General features: G+C 39.5%; 1 protein-coding gene across 1 annotated transcript in view; it reads left to right on the forward strand.

Annotated features, from left to right (window-relative positions):
• The first annotated feature begins 22,914 nt into the window (after positions 1-22,914).
• The window catches only part of ptch1 (patched 1), a 93,552-nt gene continuing 91,344 nt past the window's right edge, over positions 22,915-25,122 (forward strand). Inside the window, exon 1 of the mRNA XM_062998326.1 lies at positions 22,915-23,340. Within this exon, the coding sequence (XP_062854396.1) occupies positions 23,170-23,340 (171 nt within the window). The 5' untranslated portion in view covers positions 22,915-23,169. The remainder of the gene's footprint in view (positions 23,341-25,122) is intronic.

Genomic DNA, 25,122 nt, shown 5'->3' on the forward strand with positions numbered 1-25,122 from the left:
GCTGCCCACGAGGTGCTGTTGGCTGGATATTTTTGGTTGGTGGACTATTCTCAGTCCAGCAGTGACAGTGAGGTGTTTAAAAACTCCATCAGAGCTGCTGTGTCTTATCTGCTCATACCAGCACAACACACACTAACACACCACCACCATGTCAGTGTCACTGCAGTGCTGAGAATGATCCACCACCTAAATAATACCTGCTCTGTGGTGGTCCTGTGAGGGTCCTGACCATTGAAGAACAGCATGAAAGGGAAAACAGATGGACTACAGTCAGTAATTGTAGAACTACAAAGTGCTTCTATATGGTAAGTGGAGCTGATTAAATGGACAGTGAGTGTAGTGGTTTTAATGTAATGCCCGACTGGTGTATATTTGGTCAAATTGTCTATTTTGGTATTTTTCCCAACAAAGTAAAAACAGTTGAATTTAGAATTTAGCATTTGGGTCTTTTGGAAAAACAAAAATGATAGATAAAAAATTTATCTTTCTTTTTAATGATGGATCAACATTCACGCAGCTCTTATTTCAAATATAATGATTTTTTTAAGCTTGAATAATTTTGTAACATAACATCTGGAACTTCTGGGGTTCACACCCTTAATTGCTTCACAGTTGTAGACACAGTTGTAGACAGTTGTGTTTTTGGTTAAGTTTAATAGACTATTGAGATCTTTCTTTTTTTTCTGGTATCACAGACAGTTTATTTGTTGGATAATTAGGGAGTTACTGGGAACTTTCTAACAAAAATGCAAACCTGTCAGACAGAAACATTCTCATAGCGTAATAACAGAAAGAATGTCTTTCTTGCTGTTAAAAGCATGGGTGGTCCGTGTAGCCGTGCATTTTTCAGACTGACCTCACCTTAACCACCCATCTTGGGTCATTTTTTTCTCTTCAGGGTCCAGTGCTGACCCTTGCGGTTCAGTGGAGGAGCAAGTGTTGTGTGTAACCTAGCGCGCTGTGTAAATCTGACACAAATGTTTGGGCTGTTTTAAAGGAACATCTTCAGCAGCTGCCCTATAAATTCCCAGTGTTGAGAGAGCAAGGACAAAAAGTTCCATTTTTGTATTGCAGTGTACCATGGCCGAGCAGACATTGCAGACAACCACCAGACTCTGAGAGAGGAAAGGATGTGAGGAGAAGAGTGAGAGTGGAACAAGAGAAAAAAAATCTAGTGTAGCAGCTTTGTATTAATGCAAAAAGTTAAAATAAAGAAGAAACAGCGTACAATGTTCTTGTATTTTCTCATCCACAAGCTTTCTAGTTTTTTCTAATAAACAGTGTGTTTATGAAGAATATTTAAACTATACAGGGAACAACCTGAAATATGACTTCAGTTTAGTTATCAACTGTAAACCCTAAGCATTTTTGCAGTTATTACAGGTAATAAAGTCTAAAAAACTACAGAAAAGCCTAAATTAACTGCAATAAACTTAGGATTCTATGTTAGTATGTTATTTTGTGTTTAATTTAGGCTTTTCTGTAGTTTTTAGACTTTATTACCTGTAATAACTACAATAAACTTAGGGTTCTATGTTGATATGTTATTTTGTGTTTAATTTAGGCTTTTCTGTAGTTTTTAGACTTTTTAAACTGTAATAACTACAATAAACTTAGGATTCTATGTTAGTATGGTATTTTTTGTTTAATTTAGGCTTTTCTGTAGTTTTTAGACTGTATTAACTGTAATAACTGCAATAAACTTAGGGTTCTATGTTAGTATGTTATTTTGTGTTTAATTTAGGTAGGCTTTTCTGTGGGTTCTGTACTAACATAGAACCCTAAGTTTATTGTAGTTATTACAGTTACAAAAAAGTCTAAAAACCTACATAAAAGCCTAAATTAAACAACAAATAACATACTAACATAGAATCCTAAGTTCATTGCAGTTATTACAGTTAATAAAGTTTTAAAACTACAGAAAAGCCTAAATTAAACAAAAACAATAACATACTAACATACAACCCTAAGTTTATTGCAGTTATTACAGTTAAAAATGGACCAGGGTGCAACACAAAACACCAGTGCACAAAATACACAGTTCAAATAAAAACAGTGTAATAAATACAAGGACTTAAAATAAATACAAGGGAAATTTTTGAACTTAACAAATAAAGGGATGGGACCAAGGATATCAAAATTATAAAGGATCATATAAATTATAAAGATTATAAAATATGAATCTATGCATTAAATTTACAGATTATAAAACTAACAAACAAACAACGTCATACTAGAACAAAACCTAATTTTGTAAAACAAATCAAACTCTTCTTTCTTCTTCTTTCGGCTTTTCCCTTTTCAGGGGTTGCCACAGCGAGTCATCCTCCTCCATCTCACTCTGTCCACTGCGTCCTCTTTCCTCACCCCAACTACTTCCATGTCCTCTCTAACTGCATCCATATACCTCCTCTTTGGTCTTCCTCTTTGTCTTTTTCCTGGCAGCTGCATATCTAACATCCTTTGTAAAACAAATCAAACTAATTTTCAAAAACCAGAAATATAGTAACATAATTTTGTTCTGTGACATTTGAACCCACATTCTGTACTGATGTACTGACCTCAAAGCATTTGAAAAAAAAACTAAAATTTAACACAAACTCACCCAGTTACATGCATACTAGCACCACTGATGCTGGGGAACAAATCATGGTCCTAGAATAAAAGATACAGCAGTTAATTAAACTGGTAGTCCTGGTAGATCTTACATCCTTCTGGTTATTAGCACAAAGCCAAACTGATGAACCTAGGACTTACCACAGTGACCTCATACATTTGTGTAAATGTAGAATGAGTGGTCCTGCAGTTAATTAAACTGGTGGTCCTGGTAGATCTTACATCTTTCTGTTATAAGCACAAAGCCAAACTGATGAACCCAGGACGTACCACAGTGACCTCATACATTTGTGTACATGTATTATAGAACGAGTGGTCCTGCAGTTAATTAAACTGGTGATCCTGGTAGATCTTACATCCTTCTGGTTATTAGCACAAAGCCAAACTAGTGAACCCAGGACTTACCAGGATTACCTCATATATTTGTGTAAATGTATTATAGAATGCACAGAGTATTTCTCATGAAGCGATCCCAGGCAGTGATGAATGGAATCTTTGTCCTCACCTCTCCAAGCCTAGGAAATGCTCCATCTGTAGTTCACTGACTTTCTGCTATGATTCACCCATCACTAGAAGCCAAAACCAAAGACAACCATGCCAGAATGACAGCTTTAGTTTCATAAGCATTGATCGCTGAAGATGGAAAATGAAATGATATTTTTAGTGCTTCTCCTCATTCTTTTATTAGTTGACACTGTTGGTAGGATGTCATGTTGAACCTTAAAAACAAGCTGCACCAACATTGTTCATATCTTCTACAGATTATTTGAACTTTAGTAACATGTTGTAGGGGCAAATTGAGGGGTCGGGGGTGAGGGCCAACTTCATATTGGAATGGAGTGTCCAACAGACTCCAGGGACAAAGTGCCCACCACCTCGCCCCCCCCCAATTTGCAGCTGCAATATGTTATTATGTTATTCAATTGTCCCAAGTAAAATATGTGATATTTGATATTGTGACATTGTCACCAAATAACTAGAGCTGGACGGTTTCTGAATCACTGGGTTAATGATTCCAATCTTTGTACTGAATCAGGAATCACGAGTCCGAAATCTCAATTAACCCGGATCCTATGAGTCCTGCTGCTGAGTACACAAGGCGGGTGAGCAGGCTCACCGAAACACCGCGGACTCAGATGATTTGGCTGAACCTACTTTTTCCCAGTCCGTGAATAATAAAGTATATAAAGTAATAAGTTAAATATTCCAATAAACAAGCAGATAAACTCACTGGTGTTTGTTATGTGGCTGATTTTATGCACATGCTATTATTATTATTATCAGTAGTAGTGGTATAGATTAGTAATGCAGCATATTTTCTTGTAAGCAAAACAACAACAAAATATAGTTATATTATTATTAAAATGCAAATGCTTACAGGCTACTTTAGTACTGTACCACTTAAGGAGTATCATAGCCCCCATGGTAATTTTAAACCCTTGACCCATTAATATACCCATCTGATTGGTAGGTGAGTCCACCCCCCTCTTCCCCCATGATCAAGATTCCACTTAGAAAAAAGTGTCAAGTTGTCACTGACAAGAGAGGTGTGTGGTGCCAAGAGAATTAAGAGACAAGGATTTATTTACAGAAGATGAGTGCACAGAAGACCAGTGATATTTGGATGCATTTTCATGCAGTAAATCAAACGCAATCAAAATGTCAGTACAAGTGATTTAACTGACCCAAGTAAACCGGATCAAATTACTGAGTGACTCAGATGAACCCGAGTCCATAAAATAACCCGAATTTACCACCACTACAAATGACGCACTGATGGCCACTAGAACAAATTTCTTACAATTGTGAAACGACAATGTTATTCTTACAGTCTGACATTCCAAAAATGTTCCCTCCCATGTTTGTTAATGTTATGATAACATTTATGTGTCCGGTTTTCATGTGTCTATATTTATGGGGGAAAAAATTTATGTAATGTTTTTGTAATGTATCAGTTTCTTATCATATAAACATTCCTTTAATGTTTTCATTAGATTACAGGAGCATTAAAATGTTTTACAAGTGTTCATTAGCAAATTCCTCCCATAATATTTTATCTGCAGTGATCGGTTTGTGCTTGTGTTATGATTACCATGTTGTTAACAATCATTTTTCCTGACAAGCTAATTTATGCTGTCATAATAACTGGCAAGAGCTACTGGTAACCGGTGGAATAATTTTTGTAGTTGTTTTAAATAATATATACAGTATACATATACCTGTATATATTTATTTAGTATATAGAAATGAATCATTATTTTATTTAAAGTGAATTATGTTTTTTAAAGGAAAATAATGTAAGTATATTTATGTGTATATATACAGTATATGGAGCTCCATGCAAGATCTCACCTGGTGGGGTAAGAATGATTTTGAGAAAGGTGAGGTCAGTCCAGAATTACACGGGAGGAGCTTGTGTCAATGATCTCAAGGGAGCTGGGAGCAGAGAAATGCTGGATATGACCCCAAGAACACCATCCCCACCGGGCATTTCTTTGCCTCCAAACACGGCGAGTGGAGTTGATGCCAAAGAGCTCAATTTTGGTCTCATCTGACCATATCACATTCTCCCAAGCTTTCTCGGAATCATTCAGGTGTTCATTGGCAAACTTCAGACGGGCCTGTACATGAGCCTTCTTGATCAAAGGGACTTTGCGGGCACTGCAGGATCTCAATCCATTACGGCGAAGTGTGTTACTAATGGTTTTCTTGGTGACTGTGCTCCCAGCTCCCTTGAGATCATTGACAAGCTCCTCCCGTGTAATTCTGGACTGACCTCACCTTTCTCAAAATCATTCTTACCCCACCAGGTGAGATCTTGCATGGAGCTCCAGAGCGAGGGCGATTGACTGTGATCTTGTATTTCTTCCATTTTTGAATTATCGCGCCAACAGTGGTCTCTTTCTCACCAAGCTTCTTGCTGATGGTCTTGTAGCCCTTGTGCAGGTCTACAATCTTGTCCCTGACGTCCTTTGATAGCTCTTTGGTCTTGCCCATGGTGGTCGAGAGATTTGAACGGAAGAAACTGATTCTGTGACAGGAGTCTTTTATACAGGGACAGGACTAATTTGTGTGCCTCATGGGCACATAACCGGTCTGTGGGGGTCAGAATTCTTGCTGGTTGGTAGGGGATCAAATACTTATTTCCCTTAATTAAATACAAATTAATTTATAACTTTTATTTAATGTTTTTTTTCTGGATTTTTTGTTGATATTCTGTCTCTCTCTGTTAAAATAAACCTTCCATAAAAATTATAGACTGTTCAAGTCTTTGTGAGGGGGTAAACTTAAAAAATCAGTAGGGGATCAAATACTTATTTCCCCCACTATATATATATATATAGTATATATATATATATATATATATATATATATATATATATATATATATATATATATATATATATATATATATATACTATATATACAGTGTATCACAAAAGTGAGTACACCCCTCACATTTCTGCAAATATTTCATTATATCTTTTCATGGGACAACACTATAGACATGAAACTTGGATATAAGTTAGAGTAGTCAGTGTACAACTTGTATAGCAGTGTAGATTTACTGTCTTCTGAAAATAACTCAACACACAGCCATTAATGTCTAAATGGCTGGCAACATAAGTGAGTACACCCCACAGTGAACATGTCCAAATTGTGCCCAAAGTGTCAATATTTTGTGTGACCACCATTATTATCCAGCACTGCCTTAACCCTCCTGGGCATGGAATTCACCAGAGCTGCACAGGTTGCTACTGGAATCCTCTTCCACTCCTCCATGATGACATCACGGAGCTGGTGGATGTTAGACACCTTGAACTCCTCCACCTTCCACTTGAGGATGCGCCACAGGTGCTCAATTGGGTTTAGTCCATCACCTTTACCTTCAGCTTCCTCAGCAAGGCAGTTGTCATCTTGGAGGTTGTGTTTGGGGTCGTTATCCTGTTGGAAAACTGCCATGAGGCCCAGTTTTCGAAGGGAGGGGATCATGCTCTGTTTCAGAATGTCATAGTACATGTTGGAATTCATGTTTCCCTCAATGAACTGCAGCTCCCCAGTGCCAGCAACACTCATGCAGCCCAAGACCATGATGCTACCACCACCATGCTTGACTGTAGGCAAGATACAGTTGTCTTGGTACTTCTCACCAGGGCGCCGCCACACATGCTGGACACCATCTAAGCCAAACAAGTTTATCTTGGTCTCGTCAGACCACAGGGCATTCCGGTAATCCATGTTCTTGGACTGCTTGTCTTCAGCAAACTGTTTGCGGGCTTTCTTGTGCGTCAGCTTCCTTCTGGGATGACGACCATGCAGACCGAGTTGATGCAGTGTGCGGCGTATGGTCTGAGCACTGACAGGCTGACCTCCCACGTCTTCAACCTCTGCAGCAATGCTGGCAGCACTCATGTGTCTATTTTTTAAAGCCAACCTCTGGATATGACGCCGAACACGTGGACTCAATTTCTTTGGTCGACCCTGGCGAAGCCTGTTCCGAGTGGAACCTGTCCTGTATGACCTTGGCCACCATGCTATAGCTCAGTTTCAGGGTGTTAGCAATCTTCTTATAGCCCAGGCCATCTTTGTGGAGAGCAACAATTCTATTTCTCACATCCTCAGAGAGTTCTTTGCCATGAGGTGCCATGTTGAATATCCAGTGGCCAGTATGAGAGAATTGTACCCAAAACACCAGATTTAACAGCCCTGCTCCCCATTTACACCTGGGACCTTGACACATGACACCAGGGAGGGACAACGACACATTTGGGCACAATTTGGACATGTTCACTGTGGGGTGTACTCACTTATGTTGCCAGCTATTTAGACATTAATGGCTGTGTGTTGAGTTATTTTCAGAAGACAGTAAATCTACACTGCTATACAAGCTGTACACTGACTACTCTAAGTTATATCCAAGTTTCATGTCTATAGTGTTGTCCCATGAAAAGATATAATGAAATATTTGCAGAAATGTGAGGGGTGTACTCACTTTTGTGATACACTGTATATATATATACAGTATATATATACAGTATATATATATATATACATATATATATATACAGTATATATATACATACACTGATCAACCATAACATTAAAACCACCTCCTTGTTTCAACACTCACTGTCCATTTTATCAGCTCCACTTATCATATAGACGCACTTTGTAGTTCTACAATTACTGACTGTAGTCCATCTGTTTCCCTGCATGCTTTGTCATGCCCCTTTCATGCTGTTTTTCAATGGTCAGGACTCTCCCAGGACAACTACAGAGCAGGTATTATTTGGGTGGTAGATCATTCCTAGCACTGCAGTGATACTGACATGGTGGTGGTGTGTTAGTGTGTGTTATGCTGGTATGAGTGGATAAGACACAGCAGCGCTGCTGGAGTTTTTACCAACCAAAAATATTCAGCCAACAGCGCCCCGTGGGCAGCGTCCTGTGACCACTGATGAAGGTCTAGAAGATGACCAACTCAAACAGCAGCAATAGATGAGCGATCGTCTCTGACTTTACATCTACAAGGTGAACCAACTAAGTAGGAGTGTCTAATAGAGTGGACAGTGAGTGGACACAGTATTTAAAAACTCCAGCAGCGCTGCTGTGTCTGATCCACTCATACCAGCACAACACACACTAACACACCACCACCATGTCAGTGTCACTGCAGTGCTAAGAATCATCCACCACCTAAATAATACCTGCTCTGTAGTGGTCCTGTGAGGTTTCTGACCATTAAAGAACAGGGTGAAAGCGGGCTATAAAAGTATGTAGAGAAACAGATGGACTACTGTCAGTAATTAAAGAACCACAAAGTGGACAGTGAGTGTAGAAACAAGCAGGTGGTTTTAATGTTATGGCTGATCAGCGTAATTTATTAAATACATCTATTAACAATGGGTGTGACTAAACCTAAACTTAATAACACTGTCCACATAATATTAATTAATTAATATTAATATATGAATATTAATAATAATAAATGGTTTAGGCATCATTAGATTTAACTAAAACTGGCTATGGCATAATCACATATTAATATTCTTTTTTTATATATATTTTTTAATGCATTTTCTCATCCTTTTTAGCATGTCCAATTGCCCGATTGCATCAAGCTTCCTCTTCACCAATGCCGATCTCTGCTCTGATTGAGGAGAACGAAGCTAACCCACACCCCCTCCGACACGTGGGCAGAATGCCGTATGCATTTTATCACCTGCACTTTGACGAGTGTAGTGCAGCTTAGCTGCGTGTACGGAGAGACACACCCTAAGAGCACTCTTTTCTCATCTCTGTGCAGGAGACATGAATCAGCCAGCAGAGGTCGTAATTGCACCAGTCATGAGAGAGAGACCCCATCTGGCTTAGTCCCACCCATACGAACAACAGGCCAATCGTTGTTCATGTGGCTGCTCAGCCTCAGCCGGCAAGGCAGAGCTGAGATTCGATACGTATTCGAGATCCCAGCTCTGGTTCCAGCGTGTGTTTTTACCGCTGCGCCACCTGAGCAGCCAATCATGTTTTACTTTCAATTTAGAAAATTATTGTTACTGTTTAACGTTGCACAAAACAGAACTCTTGATGACCCCATCTTTAACTTAGTATTTTGTATTTTCTGTTCTAGCCTCATAGATGCGTGAATGAATGTGGCAAACAAACTTCACACCAAAGTTCACACACGTCTGAGAGCTTCATCTTAAAGCCTGATCTATATTAACAAGGCAAAAGTAAAAATTGAGGCTTTACAAACACAAAAACCTCTTATCTATACAGCTGCAACAAAAAATTAGACTGCCCTGAAATAGTGATTAGCATTAGAATTTCTCACACACAAACATTTACAAGCATGTCCATGGCCCGTGTACAAGCAATTTTCCAGTGGGTGGTCACAAGAAAACAAATATTCTACTTTGTATCTGACTCACAAAGGTTCACTGCAGTGACTTCAAACATTTTTAAACTGTGATATGGGAATGCTAGCTGGCCGTCCCAGTGCTCCTTATTGGCATGGTGTAAACTAAACACTTCATTGTGTGTGGTCTTCTACCTCCCAGGCTTGTTCAGGGAAGCATGCTCTCTTTCACTAGAACTGAATGTGTCTATTATTTTAACAACCAAGCCAGCACTGAAATATCTACTGCTTAGCACAGGATCACGCTTTTCTACACCCGTACTGATTTATTGCAGTACTGACAGAAATCATGATACTGTATCTGTCCAGTTTCAGGTTCTTATTACAGTATATAATTAATTTTAGACAGAACAGTCCAAGGTATACTTTCATGGAGGCTCAGTTAACATATCATCTGAATTTTTCCATTAGCTGATCTTTATTCACGTGTTCAGTTATTGTATTTTTATTTTAATTATAATTTTATTTTATCATACTCAAGAATGTTGTGCTGTGATTGGTGGTCCAGCTATATGTTTTTAGATGGCAGAACAATAGAAATTTATGATGGACCAATTGAAATGACAGTAAACTTGACCAATCATATCTTACCTCAAATGAGTGGGCTTTGTTCACTTCATGGCAAGTTCCTCCCACTGTGATATCTGCAATAATATCGGTCTGCAGGACCGCATAACTCTCATGTGTTTTAAACACATTCATCTGAAGTGCCAACGTGCACGGTTCCATTCCAAATGCAGAGCTTTGTTTCTTTATACGCCTAATGAAACAACCCACGAATGTAAAGTTGGAATCTGTGATTTGTTAAAATGGCTTTGTATATCTTTGCAAACTGACATATGTTACTCATTTTCCAAAAACTATTATGGAATAATTTTTGATCATGCTAGTATGCTTCACATTGGTAAAAAAGTTTTATTTAAGCGATGTTTAGGATCAACATCAGTTGTAGCCTAGTGGTTAAGGTACTGGACTAGTAATCATAAGGTTGCTGGTTCAAGCCCCACCACTGCCAGGTTGCCACTGTTGGGCCATTGAGCAAGGTTCTTAACCCTCAATTGCTTAGACAATATACTGTCACAGTATGTAAGTCGCTTTGGATAAAAGCATCCGCTAAATGCCGAAAATGTAAACAGGACTGGCAGTAATCAAGCCTGGGTTAGTCTAGTATAATTAAAACAAAATATGAATGAAACTGTAGGTCTGATGCCACCTACAACATCTAGACGGGGCACCAGTTCATTGCCGGGCACAACACTTAATCATTTACTTTCTCACTCACATTTTTTGGAAGGTGGGAGATAACTAAATACCCAAAGGAAACCCAAAGAATATATATATATATATATATATATATATCATGCTGTTCTTTCAATGGTCAGGACCCCCACAGAGCAGGTATTATTTAGGTGGTGGATCATTCTCAGCACTGCAGTGACTATGACATGGTGGTGGTGTGTTAGTGTGTGTTGTGCTGGTGTGAGTGGATCAGACACAGCAACGCTGCTGGAGTTTTTAAATATCGTGTCCACTCACTGTCCACTCTATTAGACACTCCTACCTAGTTGGTCTACCTTGTAGATGTAAAGTCAAAGACGATCGCTCATCTACTGCTGCTGATTCAGTTGGTCATCTTCTAGACCTTCATCAGTGGTCACAGGACGCTGCCCACGGAGCGCTGTTGGCTGGATATATTTGGTTGGTGGACTATTCTCAGTCCAGCAGTGACAGTGAGGTGTTTAAAAACTCCATCAGCGCTGCTGTGTCTGATCCACTCATACCAGCACAACACACACTAACACACCACCACCATGTCAGTGTCACTGCAGTGCTGAGAATCATCTACCACCTAAATAATACCTAAACTGTAGTGGTCCTGTGGGGGTCCTGACCATTGAAGAACAGGGTGAAAGCAGGCTAACAAAGCATGCAGAGAAACAGATGGACTACAGTCAGTAATTGTAGAACTACAAAGTGCTTCTATATAGTAAGTGGAGCTGATAAAATGGACAGTGAGTGTAGAAACAAGGAGGTGGTTTTAATGTTATGGCTTATCGGTTTATATATATATATATATATAATATATAAATATCTTATTATTTTAACTTATCCCTAAGTTAACTACTACTGGGTAGCACTGCACACAGATCCAAAGTCAAAGTAAATCCTGGTTCATCATTTCTGCTCTGGATGATCTTTATCTGCTTTAACTTAATTGATTGTATAAGTTGTGTTTGGATTCAATTTAAATGAAAAACAACACGAGACATGGAAAACATGTGAGTTGTGCACAGTTACCAGAAGCGAAGATCAAACCCAGGACCCCAGGACCATGTTGCTGAGCTCTACTTTGTTAGAGATGACATCATGTGTAATGTTAAATCTTTATTTTACTTTACAACACATCATAAATTAGTTTGCATTTGTTAGCCATTCTATGCTTTTGGTTCTGCATACATGGAGGATTTCAGATCATATTCAGATTTATTTGTTTGTTTATTTTTTAGGATTTTAATGTCATGTTTTACACTTTTGGTTACATTCATGACAGGAACGGTATTTACTCATTACACAAGATTCATCAGTTCACAAGGTTATATCGAACACAGTCATGGACAATTTAATGTCTCCAATTCATCTCACTTGCATGTCTTTGGACTGTGGGAGGAAACCAGAGCTCCTGCAGAAAACCCATGCAGACATGGGAAGAACAGGGCAAGTCGTAGCCTAGTGGTTAGGGTACTGGACTAGTAATCAAAAGGTCACTGGTTCAAGCCTCACCACTGGCAGGTTGCTGCTGTTGGGCTCTTGAGCAAGGCCCTTAACCCTCAATTGCTCAGATTGTATACTGTACTGTAAGTCGCTTTGGATAAAGGAGTCTGCTAATTGCTGAAAATGTAAATGTAAACATGCTCCACACAGAAGGAAACCCATGCAGACACGGGGAGAACATGCAAACTCCACACAGAGAGGACCCGGTCCGCCCCACCTGGGGGTCGAACCCAGGATCTTCTTGCTGTGAGGCGACAGTGCTACGCACTTAGCCACCGTGCCGCCCCATATTCAGATTTAAATGCATCACATTTTAACAAACTTGGTATGAGAAATGTATACAGTTATTCAATTTTAATAATTGGTGTTTGACAAAGTCATCAAGGAAAGATGATGTGTATGAAAAAATTTAAAATATAATATGAGAGTTTATCATTTGGAAGCTTATGCAATACAAAAAAGGACTTGGTATACCAGCTCCGTCACTGTGCTTACAGAATGAAAAACGACAGGCATCTGCTTAACAAATACAAATGTAAGAAGTGTTTATTTTCCCAAGATTCTTTTCTCTGTTGCTGCACATGTGCACATGTCGCCAGACCACATGTGGCTGTAAGTCTTTTTGAAACGCAGAGTTTGACATGTAGAAATAATCACTTATATAACACAAACACATTCTGGCACCAGCTTGTTCTGTGTGTAACAGTTCTGACTAAGAGACAAAGTATACCTTCTGCTGTGAGACTGTCCAGGTTTTCCACTCATTTGTGAGCAGAGCAGAATCTGTGTTAGATTTACCATAATTTAAATAGAGACGATGAAAGAATTTAAACTGAGCTTCATAAGTCTTTTTTAGACATTTTATTCTGCACTCTGGGGTTTAGTTAAACTTTGAGGTGGACTGCCTACAATCTGAAATGAATGAGATCTACCCCACTTCAGTCTCAGAGGAATCTGAATAAAAGTTGCTGTATTAAAATAAATATATTTTTTTGCTTTCCTGCTATAGCTTGAAACAAGTGCATATACACCGATCAGCCATAACATTAAAACCACCTCCTTGTTTCTACAATCACTGTCCATATTATTAGCTCCACTTACCATATAGAAGCACTTTGTAGTATTACAATTACTGACTGTAGTCCATCTGTTTCTCTGCATGCTTTGTTAGCCCCCTTTCATGCTGTTCTTTAATGGTCAGGACCCCCCCCCCCCCCCCCCCTGGAGTTTTTAAACACCTCACTGTCACTGCTGGACTGAGAATAGTCCACCAACCAAAAATATCCAGCCAACAGCACCCCGTCCTGTGACCACTGATTAAGGGCAACAAGATGACCAACTCAAACAGCAGCAGTAGATGAGCGATCGTCTCTGACTTTACATCTACAAGGTGAACCAACTAGGTAGGAGTGTCTAGGAGTGGACAGTGAGTGGACACGGTATTTAAAAACTCCAGCAGCACTGCTGTGTCTGATCCACTCATACCAGCATAACACACACTAACACACCAACACCATGTCAGTGTAACTGCAGTGCTGAGAATGATCCACCACCTAAATAATACCTGCTCTGTGGTGGTCCTGGGAGAGTCCTGACCATTGAAGAACAGGGTGAAAGGGGGCTAACCAAGCATGCAAGGCAAGGCAAGTTTATTTGTATAGCACCTTTCATACACAGTGGCAATTCAAAGTGCTTTACATAAGGAAAAAAAAAATTAAATGCAGAGAAACAGATGGGCTATAGTCAATAATTGTAGAGCTACAAAGTGCTTCTATATGGTAAGTGGAGCTGATAAAATGGACAGTGAGTGTAGAAACAAGGAGGTGGTTTTAATGTTATGGCTGTATATATATATATATATATACAGTATATATATATAATTAGTTAAAACATGCTGTTTAAGTTGAATCAAGGTCAACAATCGTTGTCTGTTTACTTTCCATTTGTACTACTGTCCAGATGTCACATTGGTCACTATTCTAACAAAAAGCACAAGCTAGTTGAATGTATGGTCTATGTTATTTTCAAGGAGATTGTTAAGATAGTGAACAGGAAGTCATTTGATTTGGGACTCTGTACCTATGTGTTACGTCCTTATGTATTAAGTCCTGCATCAATTTTCAAAGCTCAATTTAATCCACTGTTGTGGAACAGCTATAAATTATCAAGGATTTCATTTAATACATTTGTTTTGTTTTAACTTTGAAATATCATTTTTTTTACAGTAAAATAAAAATATATTTGTGTAAAATATATTTTTATATATTATTTTGTGTTTTTTACATTTTGAACATGCACAATTCACAATGTATCATTTTTAAACCTTGGAATGCAAAAATAATGTAAGTATTTAACCTTTTTTTTTTTTTTCCAAATGAACTATTTTTTATATCTACACAACTTTGGCATTTTTAGAGGTGGCACAGACATATTCCCATACATTTATCTTAAACAGATTTTTTGCCCTTTAGCAATCACATTACACTTTTTAATGAATACTTTTTTGTATTATTTAATACACGTTTTAAAAGACTGGTTATAATTTATAACTGTGGTGTATGAAGTAACTTTTTGGCTGTGTGCAGCTATGAAAAAGAACCTTGTATTTTTAATCATACATTTCCACGATTGAACATTTCCAGTTTCAGAACCAAAGTAAATAAGGTTTTTAACAGCCGATCTCTCAACTTTCTCCAGTGTCGCTCTGATTATACAAGAGCTGCACGATCGCAGAGGAAATCGGAGAGTGTAAACACTGGCAGGGCAGTGCTCATGACTGTCAAACATCCACATGATTGAACACAACCTTGTGCAGCAAAGTAAACAAAAAAGAAGGCATGGGTGCGACGCCATGATGGACTTGAGGAGCGCCTGGAGTAACGGGGCAAGAAGGAGGGTTTATAAGAGATTGTATAACCTTCAGGAATAAGCTTTCAGTTTTAATAGATGAGATTTTATATTTTTAATACACTCTAAAAAGTAATTCATATGGCCTTTAGCCAATACTTAAATATATGCATGCACTGTTGTATGATAAAAAATTAAGTTACATAATATTACCAGATTTTTTACTTGCAGTTGTTATTTTATTGACTTCTGATAACGCACAAATTCTAAGTGTTGTTTCAACACACTATAATGACTAACCTGAACATATTTTAATAAATAATAAAGAACAAAATTTAGCTTCTAGCAACTTAAATACATACATTGTACAACTTAATTTTCTCAATAGTTTGAATTCGTCCTGCCCACACGGAAAAATTGGAATTCCCCTGCATATGCCTGGTTTAAGTTCTCAAGGCACAAACCTTCTTGATTTTGGAGAATTCATGAAAAACGGAGCATGTTTTTCATAAGTGTTCTAGTGTTCTTACTGTTGCAAGCATTTTTATAACCCACACAGTCAGGTATTTTGCTTTTGTGATGGATTAACTCTGCCCGCTTTGCTGCTATGTTGAAGAAAGGTCGTAGGCACACAGTAATTAGCTAGCTAGCTAGGCTGATTTTCATAGTTCTGCCGTAGACTGTGTTATAACTGCTACAAACATTTTACAAAAGTGATGTTTTTTCATAGTTGTTATTGTTGCCCACTTGAAATGTTAAAGTAGATGCGTTCTGAGACTGTCACTAATCATCCAGTGTTGGTAATAATTCATGTTCCCATGTTCTTGTATCATTGTTTAAATTGTTAACATTCAGCAGAATCAAACAGAGGCTCGTAAGTGTTTTGTAATGGTGTACAGTAGGCCAGATATTTAAGTTTCTTTCTTTTTTATGCTTTGAGTACAATTTGATGTGAAATCACAGTGCAGAATAAAGGTAGCCATATTGTCTAATGCCATATTGTGTTTGCTTTGTTGACTTTAATCAGAAAGACTGATATTACTAAAAAGGATTCAGTGCAATGCTAGGAGCTAGTCAACAAACATTTAAATTAATGTTTAGAGATATTAGGCTACAGGATGTTGGATCAACGTAATTCTATGAGCAGTTGGCATAGCTCAAAAAGACTAATGCAAAACATTGCCTTCATTTTTTTGTTGACCCAATGTTTTATTTTTTAAGAGTGCTTTCATATTGATTAAACTTAAAAATATCTGTTCATGCTGACAGTTAAGTTCATGTTTTTTAAATATGCTTTTTACTAAATTATGAAAAGCTAATCCACCAAACATAAAATATTGTGTTGGATCAACGTAATTCTACGAGCAGTTGGCATAACTTAAAAAGACTAATGCAAAACGTTGCCTTAATTTTTTTTGTTGACCCAGTGAGTGTAGATCTTTGTGAAGTGCTGCTAAACTTATTGAGTATTAACTCATTGTTTAATTTATGTTTGTTTTATAACTGAAACACAGGTATAAGGATAGAATTAAAGAGTAACGTGACAGTCTTTTGCATGAGTTGGACACCCGGTCAAATCCATGTTTTGTTTATCTTCTTTCTGAGCATAACTTTGTACATTCTCTACAGAAAACACATTTCAATATGATATTTGTATGCAATTTTATTTATTACTTAAATGTACTGTAACTTACTTAACATAACATAAACTGTTAAATGTCTAATGACTTGAGCTTTAGTAGATCAGCAGTTGAAGCCTATTTAAAGTTCATTTTCACTAACTTCTTTATCCTGGTCAAGGTCGTGGCAGGTCCAGTGGCATTGACCACAAGCTGTGAACATCAGGACTCCCTGACAGTGGACAAATGTATATTTACTTACTCACCTAGAGGCAACTTAGAGTAGCCAATCCACCTTCTACATGCATAGGAGATGGGAGAAAAACAGAAACCCATAAACACTTACATGGAAACAGGATGAACATAAGAAACCGCTCACAGTGGATAAAAAGGTATAAAGAACAAACTGGTGTGGTACCCATTCACCAGCTGTGCCACTGTACTGGGTGAAGGGAAGGTTACACTTAAAAATTCATATCTGTACTTGAGTACAGGTTATATTATTAGCTGTTAGATGACAGTTACCAGCCTATTATCACCACTATTAAATAGTTCATAGTTAAATAGTTTAATGTTAGAGATCATAATAAAAATAATAATAACATTAAAAGAGTGTGCAACTCTTTTAATGTTGAATTTGTGACATGTGACTATAGATGAACAGGCAAAACAGCCCTTACCCATCAAGGCATGGAGTCTGACACCTTTCTATCAGAACCAGCATTAACTTCTCCAGCAATTTGAGCTACAGTAGCTCGTCTGTTGGATCGGACCACACGGGCCAGCCTTCGCTCCCCACGTGCATCAATGAGCCTTGGCCGCCCATGACGCTGTCGCCACCATTACCATTGTTCCTTTTGGTAGATATTGACCACTGCAGACCGGGAACACCCCACAAGAGCTGCAGTTTTGGAGATGCTTTGACCCAGTCATCTAGCCATCACAATTTGGCCCTTGTCATACTCAAATCCTTACGCTCGCCCATTTTTCCTGCTTCTAACACATCAACAAATAAAATGGAAAAAAAATGTTTACTTGTTGCTTAATGTATCACACCCACTAACAGGTGTTCACTATATTCACTTCACCTGTCAGTGGTCATAATGTTATGCCTGGTCGGTGTATATGTAGACTGTAGTGTATATGTGGAAAAAGTGAAGATGTTTCTTGCCATTTATAGTACTAACTAGGGCATTAGTAAAAATTAATAAATAAATAAAACACACAAAAATGGTACAATAAATATTAAACTTTGTAAGTGTTTACAGTCACAAAGGTTGTGAGTTTACATCCCAGCACGACAAAACAGAGGCTGTTGGGCCCTTGTTTCAAAACAAATATACAGTACATTGTGCTTATATGAATTTATCTATTTTTAAAATTATAATCAGAGAATACAGAAACATGTTTACCATAAATGCAGTAAAGCTTTAGCTGTGGATAAAAAATAAGCACACCACATTAGAACTATGTGTTTTTAATGAAAAGTACATTTCAGAATTGGCATTTTAGATATTAGGGCTAGATTGTTTTTGACAAATTCTTCTTTCATTAAACTTACTGCATTATTCGATTTCAGTTTTGCTTTTTGTCTGTAGGTTCCAAATTCTAGCATGAATATTGATACTGTGAGATTTGTTTCAGATTTTTTTGTTGTATTAAACATAATTAATAATAGTTTTTAAAGCATTTAAAGATTATTATATTTTATTGCTTTATTTAAGGATATTATTTGATAATACTCTAATGTATGTTTTTAAGTTTTCTTTCCCAAAGCATGTTTTAAGAAAGTGGTCATATAGTCACGACTTTCAGTATATTCAGGCTGTTACAGATATTACTCCATTCTTATTTAATTCACCCTGTCTAAACTTCATACATATTTTAATAATTTATTCAGAGCTGTAAAAGGAAAAACAGTCCCAAAACATCCCCACATACTTAAAGTGGTGTTTTTGACCAGTACTGGCACTGCATAATAAAAGGTTCAATTGAATGAGAGAACATCTCAAATACAAAAATGATTTAGAGGCACCCAGGTGGCACAGTGGGATATTCCGCTAGCACACCAGCACCGAGATTCTGAACTCCTCGGTCTGAAACTTGGCGTTCCCACCGGTCGGCTGGGTGCCATCTAGCGAGCATAATTGGCAGTGCCTGCAGCAGACACTAATTGGCCACCGTGTTTGCTAGGGCGGGGTGACCGGACTATGTGGGTGGGGTCTTCAAATGCTGTGCAAGGACCCTGGTTAGCAGATAGAGGTGCCTGTGCAGAGTGCATGGGCGAAAAGAAGGGGTCTGCGCATGGGTCGGAGGAGGAATGAGCAGCAACATACCCCCCTCGCAATGCAATCAGGGATCCCCCGGCAGCGGATGACAAATTGACTACACTAAATCGGGAGAAATATTTTAGAAAATGCATAAATAAATAGAAAAAAAATTTATGAGAAGAGAAAATAGCTTTCTTTATTTTTAGAATGTATTTCAGAAATCTGTTTGACATTAGGATAACATGGTGTAAAAGTATGAAATAATAATTTGTTTAAATGTTTAGGAATACAGTTAGCTTCAGGCATATCTAATAAAAGTGGGCAAAAATAGTTGTGGCTTTTAGTTTTGGTATTTTTACTCATACAAAAAATATAAAATAAAATATAACCTTTACATAAAACTACTTAACCCCACTTAAATCTATTTTTCTTTTCTAACATAACAGCACTGAGTCTTATTCTATTTTTGCACCCACCACCCCCAACCCCAATCCAGTCGTATTCAGTTCTCCAAAATGTAACTTTCTCCGCTGTTGTACACACTGACCAATAACACCTACAGTCTATCACGTGCCCCCTCTGACACACATGCAGTAATCTACCACCTTTTTCACCTGCTAGAGAGGGGACCTCACAGCAAGCAGTATCCTGTATAAAAAAAATCATGAACTAATATCCCTAAATCAGTTATCCCTCATGTTTTTGACTTGAGCAGCCAGCAATAAAAACTATTTCCTGCCTCAGACACAGCTTTGAGCACTCGAGATCAACATTGTTAAGTTACATTTTACTAATAAGAATATTCAGGGGTTCAAATAATTACGGATTAGATTTTCTCTAACCTAGTGAGCAGCAATGACATTTTAAAATAAGATGCATTTGAGAGGTAAGAGGAGACCAGAGTACCCAGAGGAAACCCCCACACACAGGGAGAATATCTAAACTCCTCACAGTTACTAGGCAAGAACCTGGTACCCAGAAATCATATAAAGCAATCACTGTAAATCAGTGTGTTATTAACATGCAGCCTTTTTCATATTAACAACAATAATAATTATAGTAATGATCATACATCTAGATGTGGTAGTGAATGTAATAGGATGGTGTGGAGTAGATGTGGTAGTGGATGTAATAGGATGGTGTGCTGGTAATGGATGTAATGGGATGGTGTGGAGTAGATGTGGTAGTGGATGTAATAGGATGGTGTGCTGGTAATGGATGTAATGGGATGGTGTGGAGTAGATGTGGTAGTGGATGTAATAGGATGGTGTGCTGGTAATGGATGTAATGGGATGGTGTGGAGTAGATGTGGTAGTGGATGTAATAGGATGGTGTGCTGGTAATGGATGTAATGGGATGGTGTGGAGTAGATGTGGTAGTGGATGTAATAGGATGGTGTGCTGGTAATGGATGTAATGGGATGGTGTGGAGTAGATGTGGTAGTGGATGTAATAGGATGGTGTGGTGGTAGATCTGGTAGTGGATGTAATGGGATGGTGTTGTCATAGATGTGATAATGGATGTAATGGGATGGTGTGGCTTAGATGTGGTAATGGATGTAATGGGATGGTGTGGTGGTAGATTTGTTAATGGATGTAATGTGATGGTGCAGTGGTAGATGTGGCAATGGATGTAATGGGATGATGTGGAGTAAATGTGGTAATGGATTTATTAGGATGGTGTGGTGGTGTAATTGTGGTAGTGGATGTAATGGGATGGTGTGGTGGTGTAATTGTGATAGTGGATGTAATGGGATAGTGTGGTGGTAGATGTGGTAATGGACATAAGTGGATGGTGTGCTGGTAGTGGATGTAATGGGATGGTCTGGTGGTAGATGTGGTAATGTAATCATATGGAGTGGTGGTAGTGGGTGTAATGGTATGGTGTGGTGGTAGTGGATGTAATGGGATAGTGTGGTGGTAGTGGATGTAATGGGATGGTGTCCAGTAGATGTGGTAATGGATGTAATGGGATGCTGTGGTGGTAGTGGGTGTAATGAGATATATGTAATGGGATGCAGTGGTGGTAGTGGGTGTAATGAGATGGATGTAATGGGATGCTGTGGTGGTAATGGATGTAATGAGATGGATGTATTAGGACGGTGTGGTGGTAATGGATGTAATGAGATGGATGTAATGGGATGCTGTGGTGGTAATGGATGTAATGAGATGGATGTATTAGGACGGTGTGGTGGTAATGGATGTAATGAGATGGATGTATTGGGATGGTGTGGAGTAGATATGGTAGTGGATGTATTATGATGGTGTGGTGGTAGTGGATGTATTATGATGGTGTGGTGGTGTAGTTGTAATGGGACGGTGCGGTGGTAGTGGATGTATTATGATGGTGTGGTGGTGTAGTTGTAATGGGATGGTGTGGTGGTAGTGGATGTATTATGATGGTGTGGTGGTGTAGTTGTAATGGGACGGTGTGGTGGTAGTGGATGTATTATGATGGTGTGGTGGTGTAGTTATAATGGGACAGTGGGGTGGTAGTGGATGTATTATGATGGTGTGGTGGTGTAGTTGTAATGGGACGGTGTGGTGGTAGTGGATGTATTATGATGGTGTGGTGGTGTAGTTGTAATGGGACGGTGTGGTGGTAGTGGATGTATTATGATGGTGTGGTGGTGTAGTTATAATGGGACAGTGTGGTGGTAGTGGATGTATTATGATGGTGTGGTGGTAGTGGATGTATTATGATGGTGTGGTGGTGTAGTTGTAATGGGACAGTGTGGTGGTAGTGGATGTATTATGATGGTGTGGTGGTAGTGGATGTATTATGATGGTGTGGTGGTGTAGTTGTAATGGGACAGTGTGGTGGTAGTGGATGTATTATGATGGTGTGGTGGTAGTGGATGTATTATGATGGTGTGGTGGTGTAGTTATAATGGGACAGTGTGGTGGTAGTGGATGTATTATGATGGTGTGGTGGTAGTGGATGTATTATGATGGTGTGGTGGTAGTGGATGTATTATGATGGTGTGGTGGTGTAGTTATAATGGGACAGTGTGGTGGTAGTGGATGTATTATGATGGTGTGGTGGTAGTGGATGTATTATGATGGTGTGGTGGTGTAGTTATAATGGGACAGTGTGGTGGTAGTGGATGTATTATGATGGTGTGGTGGTAGTGGATGTATTATGATGGTGTGGTGGTGTAGTTGTAATGGGATGGTGTGGTGGTAGTGGATGTATTATGATGGTGTGGTGGTGTAGTTGTAATGGGACAGTGTGGTGGTAGTGGATGTATTATGATGGTGTGGTGGTGGTAGTGGATGTATTATGATGGTGTAGTTATATTGGGACAGTGGGGTGGAAGTGGATGTATTGGGACGGTGCGGTGGTTGTAGTTGTAATGGGACGGTGCGGTGGTAGGTGTAGATGGGTGGTGATGTAGTTGTACTGCATGTAGTAGCCCATGAGAGAGGAGGAGCAGAAAAGTTGGAGTGTGGGCGGGGCACGTTCTTTCTGAACGTTTGAGGCGCGCACGCGGGACCGCGCGGTCTGGGTGGTCTCTCTACTTTGGTGAGCTGTTGCTAAGCAGCTAATAATAGCCGTGTTTGCTGAGTAATTTTTGCCCTTCTGGAACCAATCAGAGCGAGAAACTGCGGCCACCTGACAGCTGGAGGCGGGATTTGGGGGGGGGGGCCCGTAGTGTGTGTGTGTGTGTGTGTGTGTGTGTGTGTGTGTGTGTGTGTGTTACCCCTCCTCCTCCTCCTCGTCCTGCTCCGAATGGAGAGTAGTGCTCTGCCTCTGCTCCCCTCCTCATCTTATAGGAGCTCAGTACTGAGTTAGGAGAGCCGTGTTTCGCGGCCCTGAACACTGAGGAATCAACAGAAACACAATGTTCCGGCCACTGCGCTGTAGCTACGAGAGGCTCTGGGGGTTTTGATTTTTTCTCACTTCTTGCTGTTATTTGGAAGTAAACGGTGCATGAGAGAATCGTCGGGGACCTCCGGATTCGCGAAATGTTGCAATGAGGCGCCGACTCTGACTCGCCGTGCCAAACAGGAGTATGAAGCGCTTTGTGGCTCAGCGAGCAGCGAGAGAGAAACGCCGTTTGCTTCGGATATTCAGCGACGCTTGCGGGCCGATCGACTAGTGCCTGGAGCTAGGACTGGGCAACATGGCCTCGGCTGCTAACGTCTCCTTCGAGCAGGAAAACGGGGAGCCCGATCGGCCGAGGTTACCGCGGAGAAGGACTAGGAGGAACGGTCGCGCAGCCCCGCCGGATTTGGAGTATTTACAACGTCCGAGCTACTGCGATGCAGCGTTCGCGCTTGAGCAGATATCCGAGGTGCTTTTTGTGCTTTTAAACTTGCGTCCGATTTTGAAATAGCGGGTGCTCGTGAATGCACCATCCTTTACACACCGGGTAACGGGACCGAGTCTCGCATTTTATTTATTCGTTGCGTTCTCGCATCTGCTTATTCATATTTACTGCGGGATAACTGTCACACTCGAGCCACACCTAAGGCTTCAAAATAACGCCTAGATTTTATTAAAACTAACTGCACAAACTAAAAGTTTCGCTCTAGTCCCGCTGAGGTGAAATCCATGTGGCTGCCCTCTTCCGTTCACAAACATTGCTCCGTAGCGTCAAGCGGCTCTATGGCTACATCCCAACCCGCATTAGTGCGCTAGTTAGTATGACAAAATAGTACGCAAGTGAACGGCGTGCATACTGTTTAGTATGGTAGATTAAGTTTCTTACAGTACAAACTGCAGCGCGGCTCCCACATGCACTTAGAATTCACATCACTTGATTGATTATTTATTGTCAAACACAGTAAATGTTTTACAACTGAGGAAGATGCAACATGTTCTATTTTAGTCCAGCAAAATAAAGTATAAGAACCAGCACTATTAGTCGTACATTATTAGTATAACACTTACATTCACGGTATTCCGTACACTACACTAGCTGGAATAGAATACGTTTATTTACAGACGGTACAATGAAATTCCTTCTTCGCATATCCCAGTTTGTTTTGAAGTTGGGGTCAGAGATTGTATGGCACCCCTGGAGCAGACAGCATTAAGGGCCTTGCTCAAGGGCCCAACAGTGGTATGTCAGAGCCCAAAGCTCTACCCACTAGACTACCACTGTCCCACCTGGTATTCCAAGGTGGTCTCCCATCCAAGTACTACCCAGGCCCGACCCTGCTTAGCTTGTCTGGGGTTCTCAGGGTGGTATGGCCAGACGGTGTTAAGGGTCTTGCTTAAGGGTCCAACAGTGGCTGCATGTCAGAGCTGGGATTCAAACTCTCAACCTTTCAGTTGACAGCCCAAACTCTACCCACTAGACTACCACTGTCCCAGTATAGCTTACACTCGGTATTCCCAGGCGGTCTCCCATCCAAGTACTACCCAGGCCCGACCCTGCTTAGCTTCCGAGATCGGGGGTGCTCAGGGTGGTATGGCGTGCCTACTGTTTAGTATGTAAGATTACGTTTGTTATATACGACTCACACATGCACACAGAAATCCAGATCACTTGATTATTTTTTGTCAAACACAGTAAAGGTTTTAAAGCCGAGGAAGATGTACAGTAAAATAAGAGTACTAGAGTACTATAAGAACCAGTACTATTAGTCGTACATTATTAGTATTCACTGTATTCCGTACACTACCCCATTCACCTAAGAGGGGCTGTAAGGTGGCTCGGTGGGTAGCACTGTTCCCTTACAGCAAGAAGGTCCTGGGTTCGATCCCCCAGGTGCAAGTGAGGTGAATTGGAGATACGAAATTGTCCTTGACTGTGTTTGACATTAAACTTGTGAACTGATGAATCTTGTAATCTAGTAACTAACTGTTCTGTCATGAATGTAACCAAAGTGTGTAAAAGGTGTTATTAAATAGCAAACAAACAAAATCAACAACACATTATATAACAAACCATGCCTTGTTGGTTTACCATTCAAAAGGAATCAATTCTTGTATGCTGTGTAATTAATTAATGTTAACACTACCAACATCAGTCATTGGATATCGACTTTTATTTTTAAACAGACTGTCCGAAATAAAAGAAAATAAATAAAACAGGTCTTGAAATGCAGACAAAATCTCTAAATGGTGA

Source organism: Trichomycterus rosablanca, chromosome 7 (assembly GCF_030014385.1).
Source record: "Trichomycterus rosablanca isolate fTriRos1 chromosome 7, fTriRos1.hap1, whole genome shotgun sequence".
NCBI classification, from domain to species: domain Eukaryota; kingdom Metazoa; phylum Chordata; class Actinopteri; order Siluriformes; family Trichomycteridae; genus Trichomycterus; species Trichomycterus rosablanca.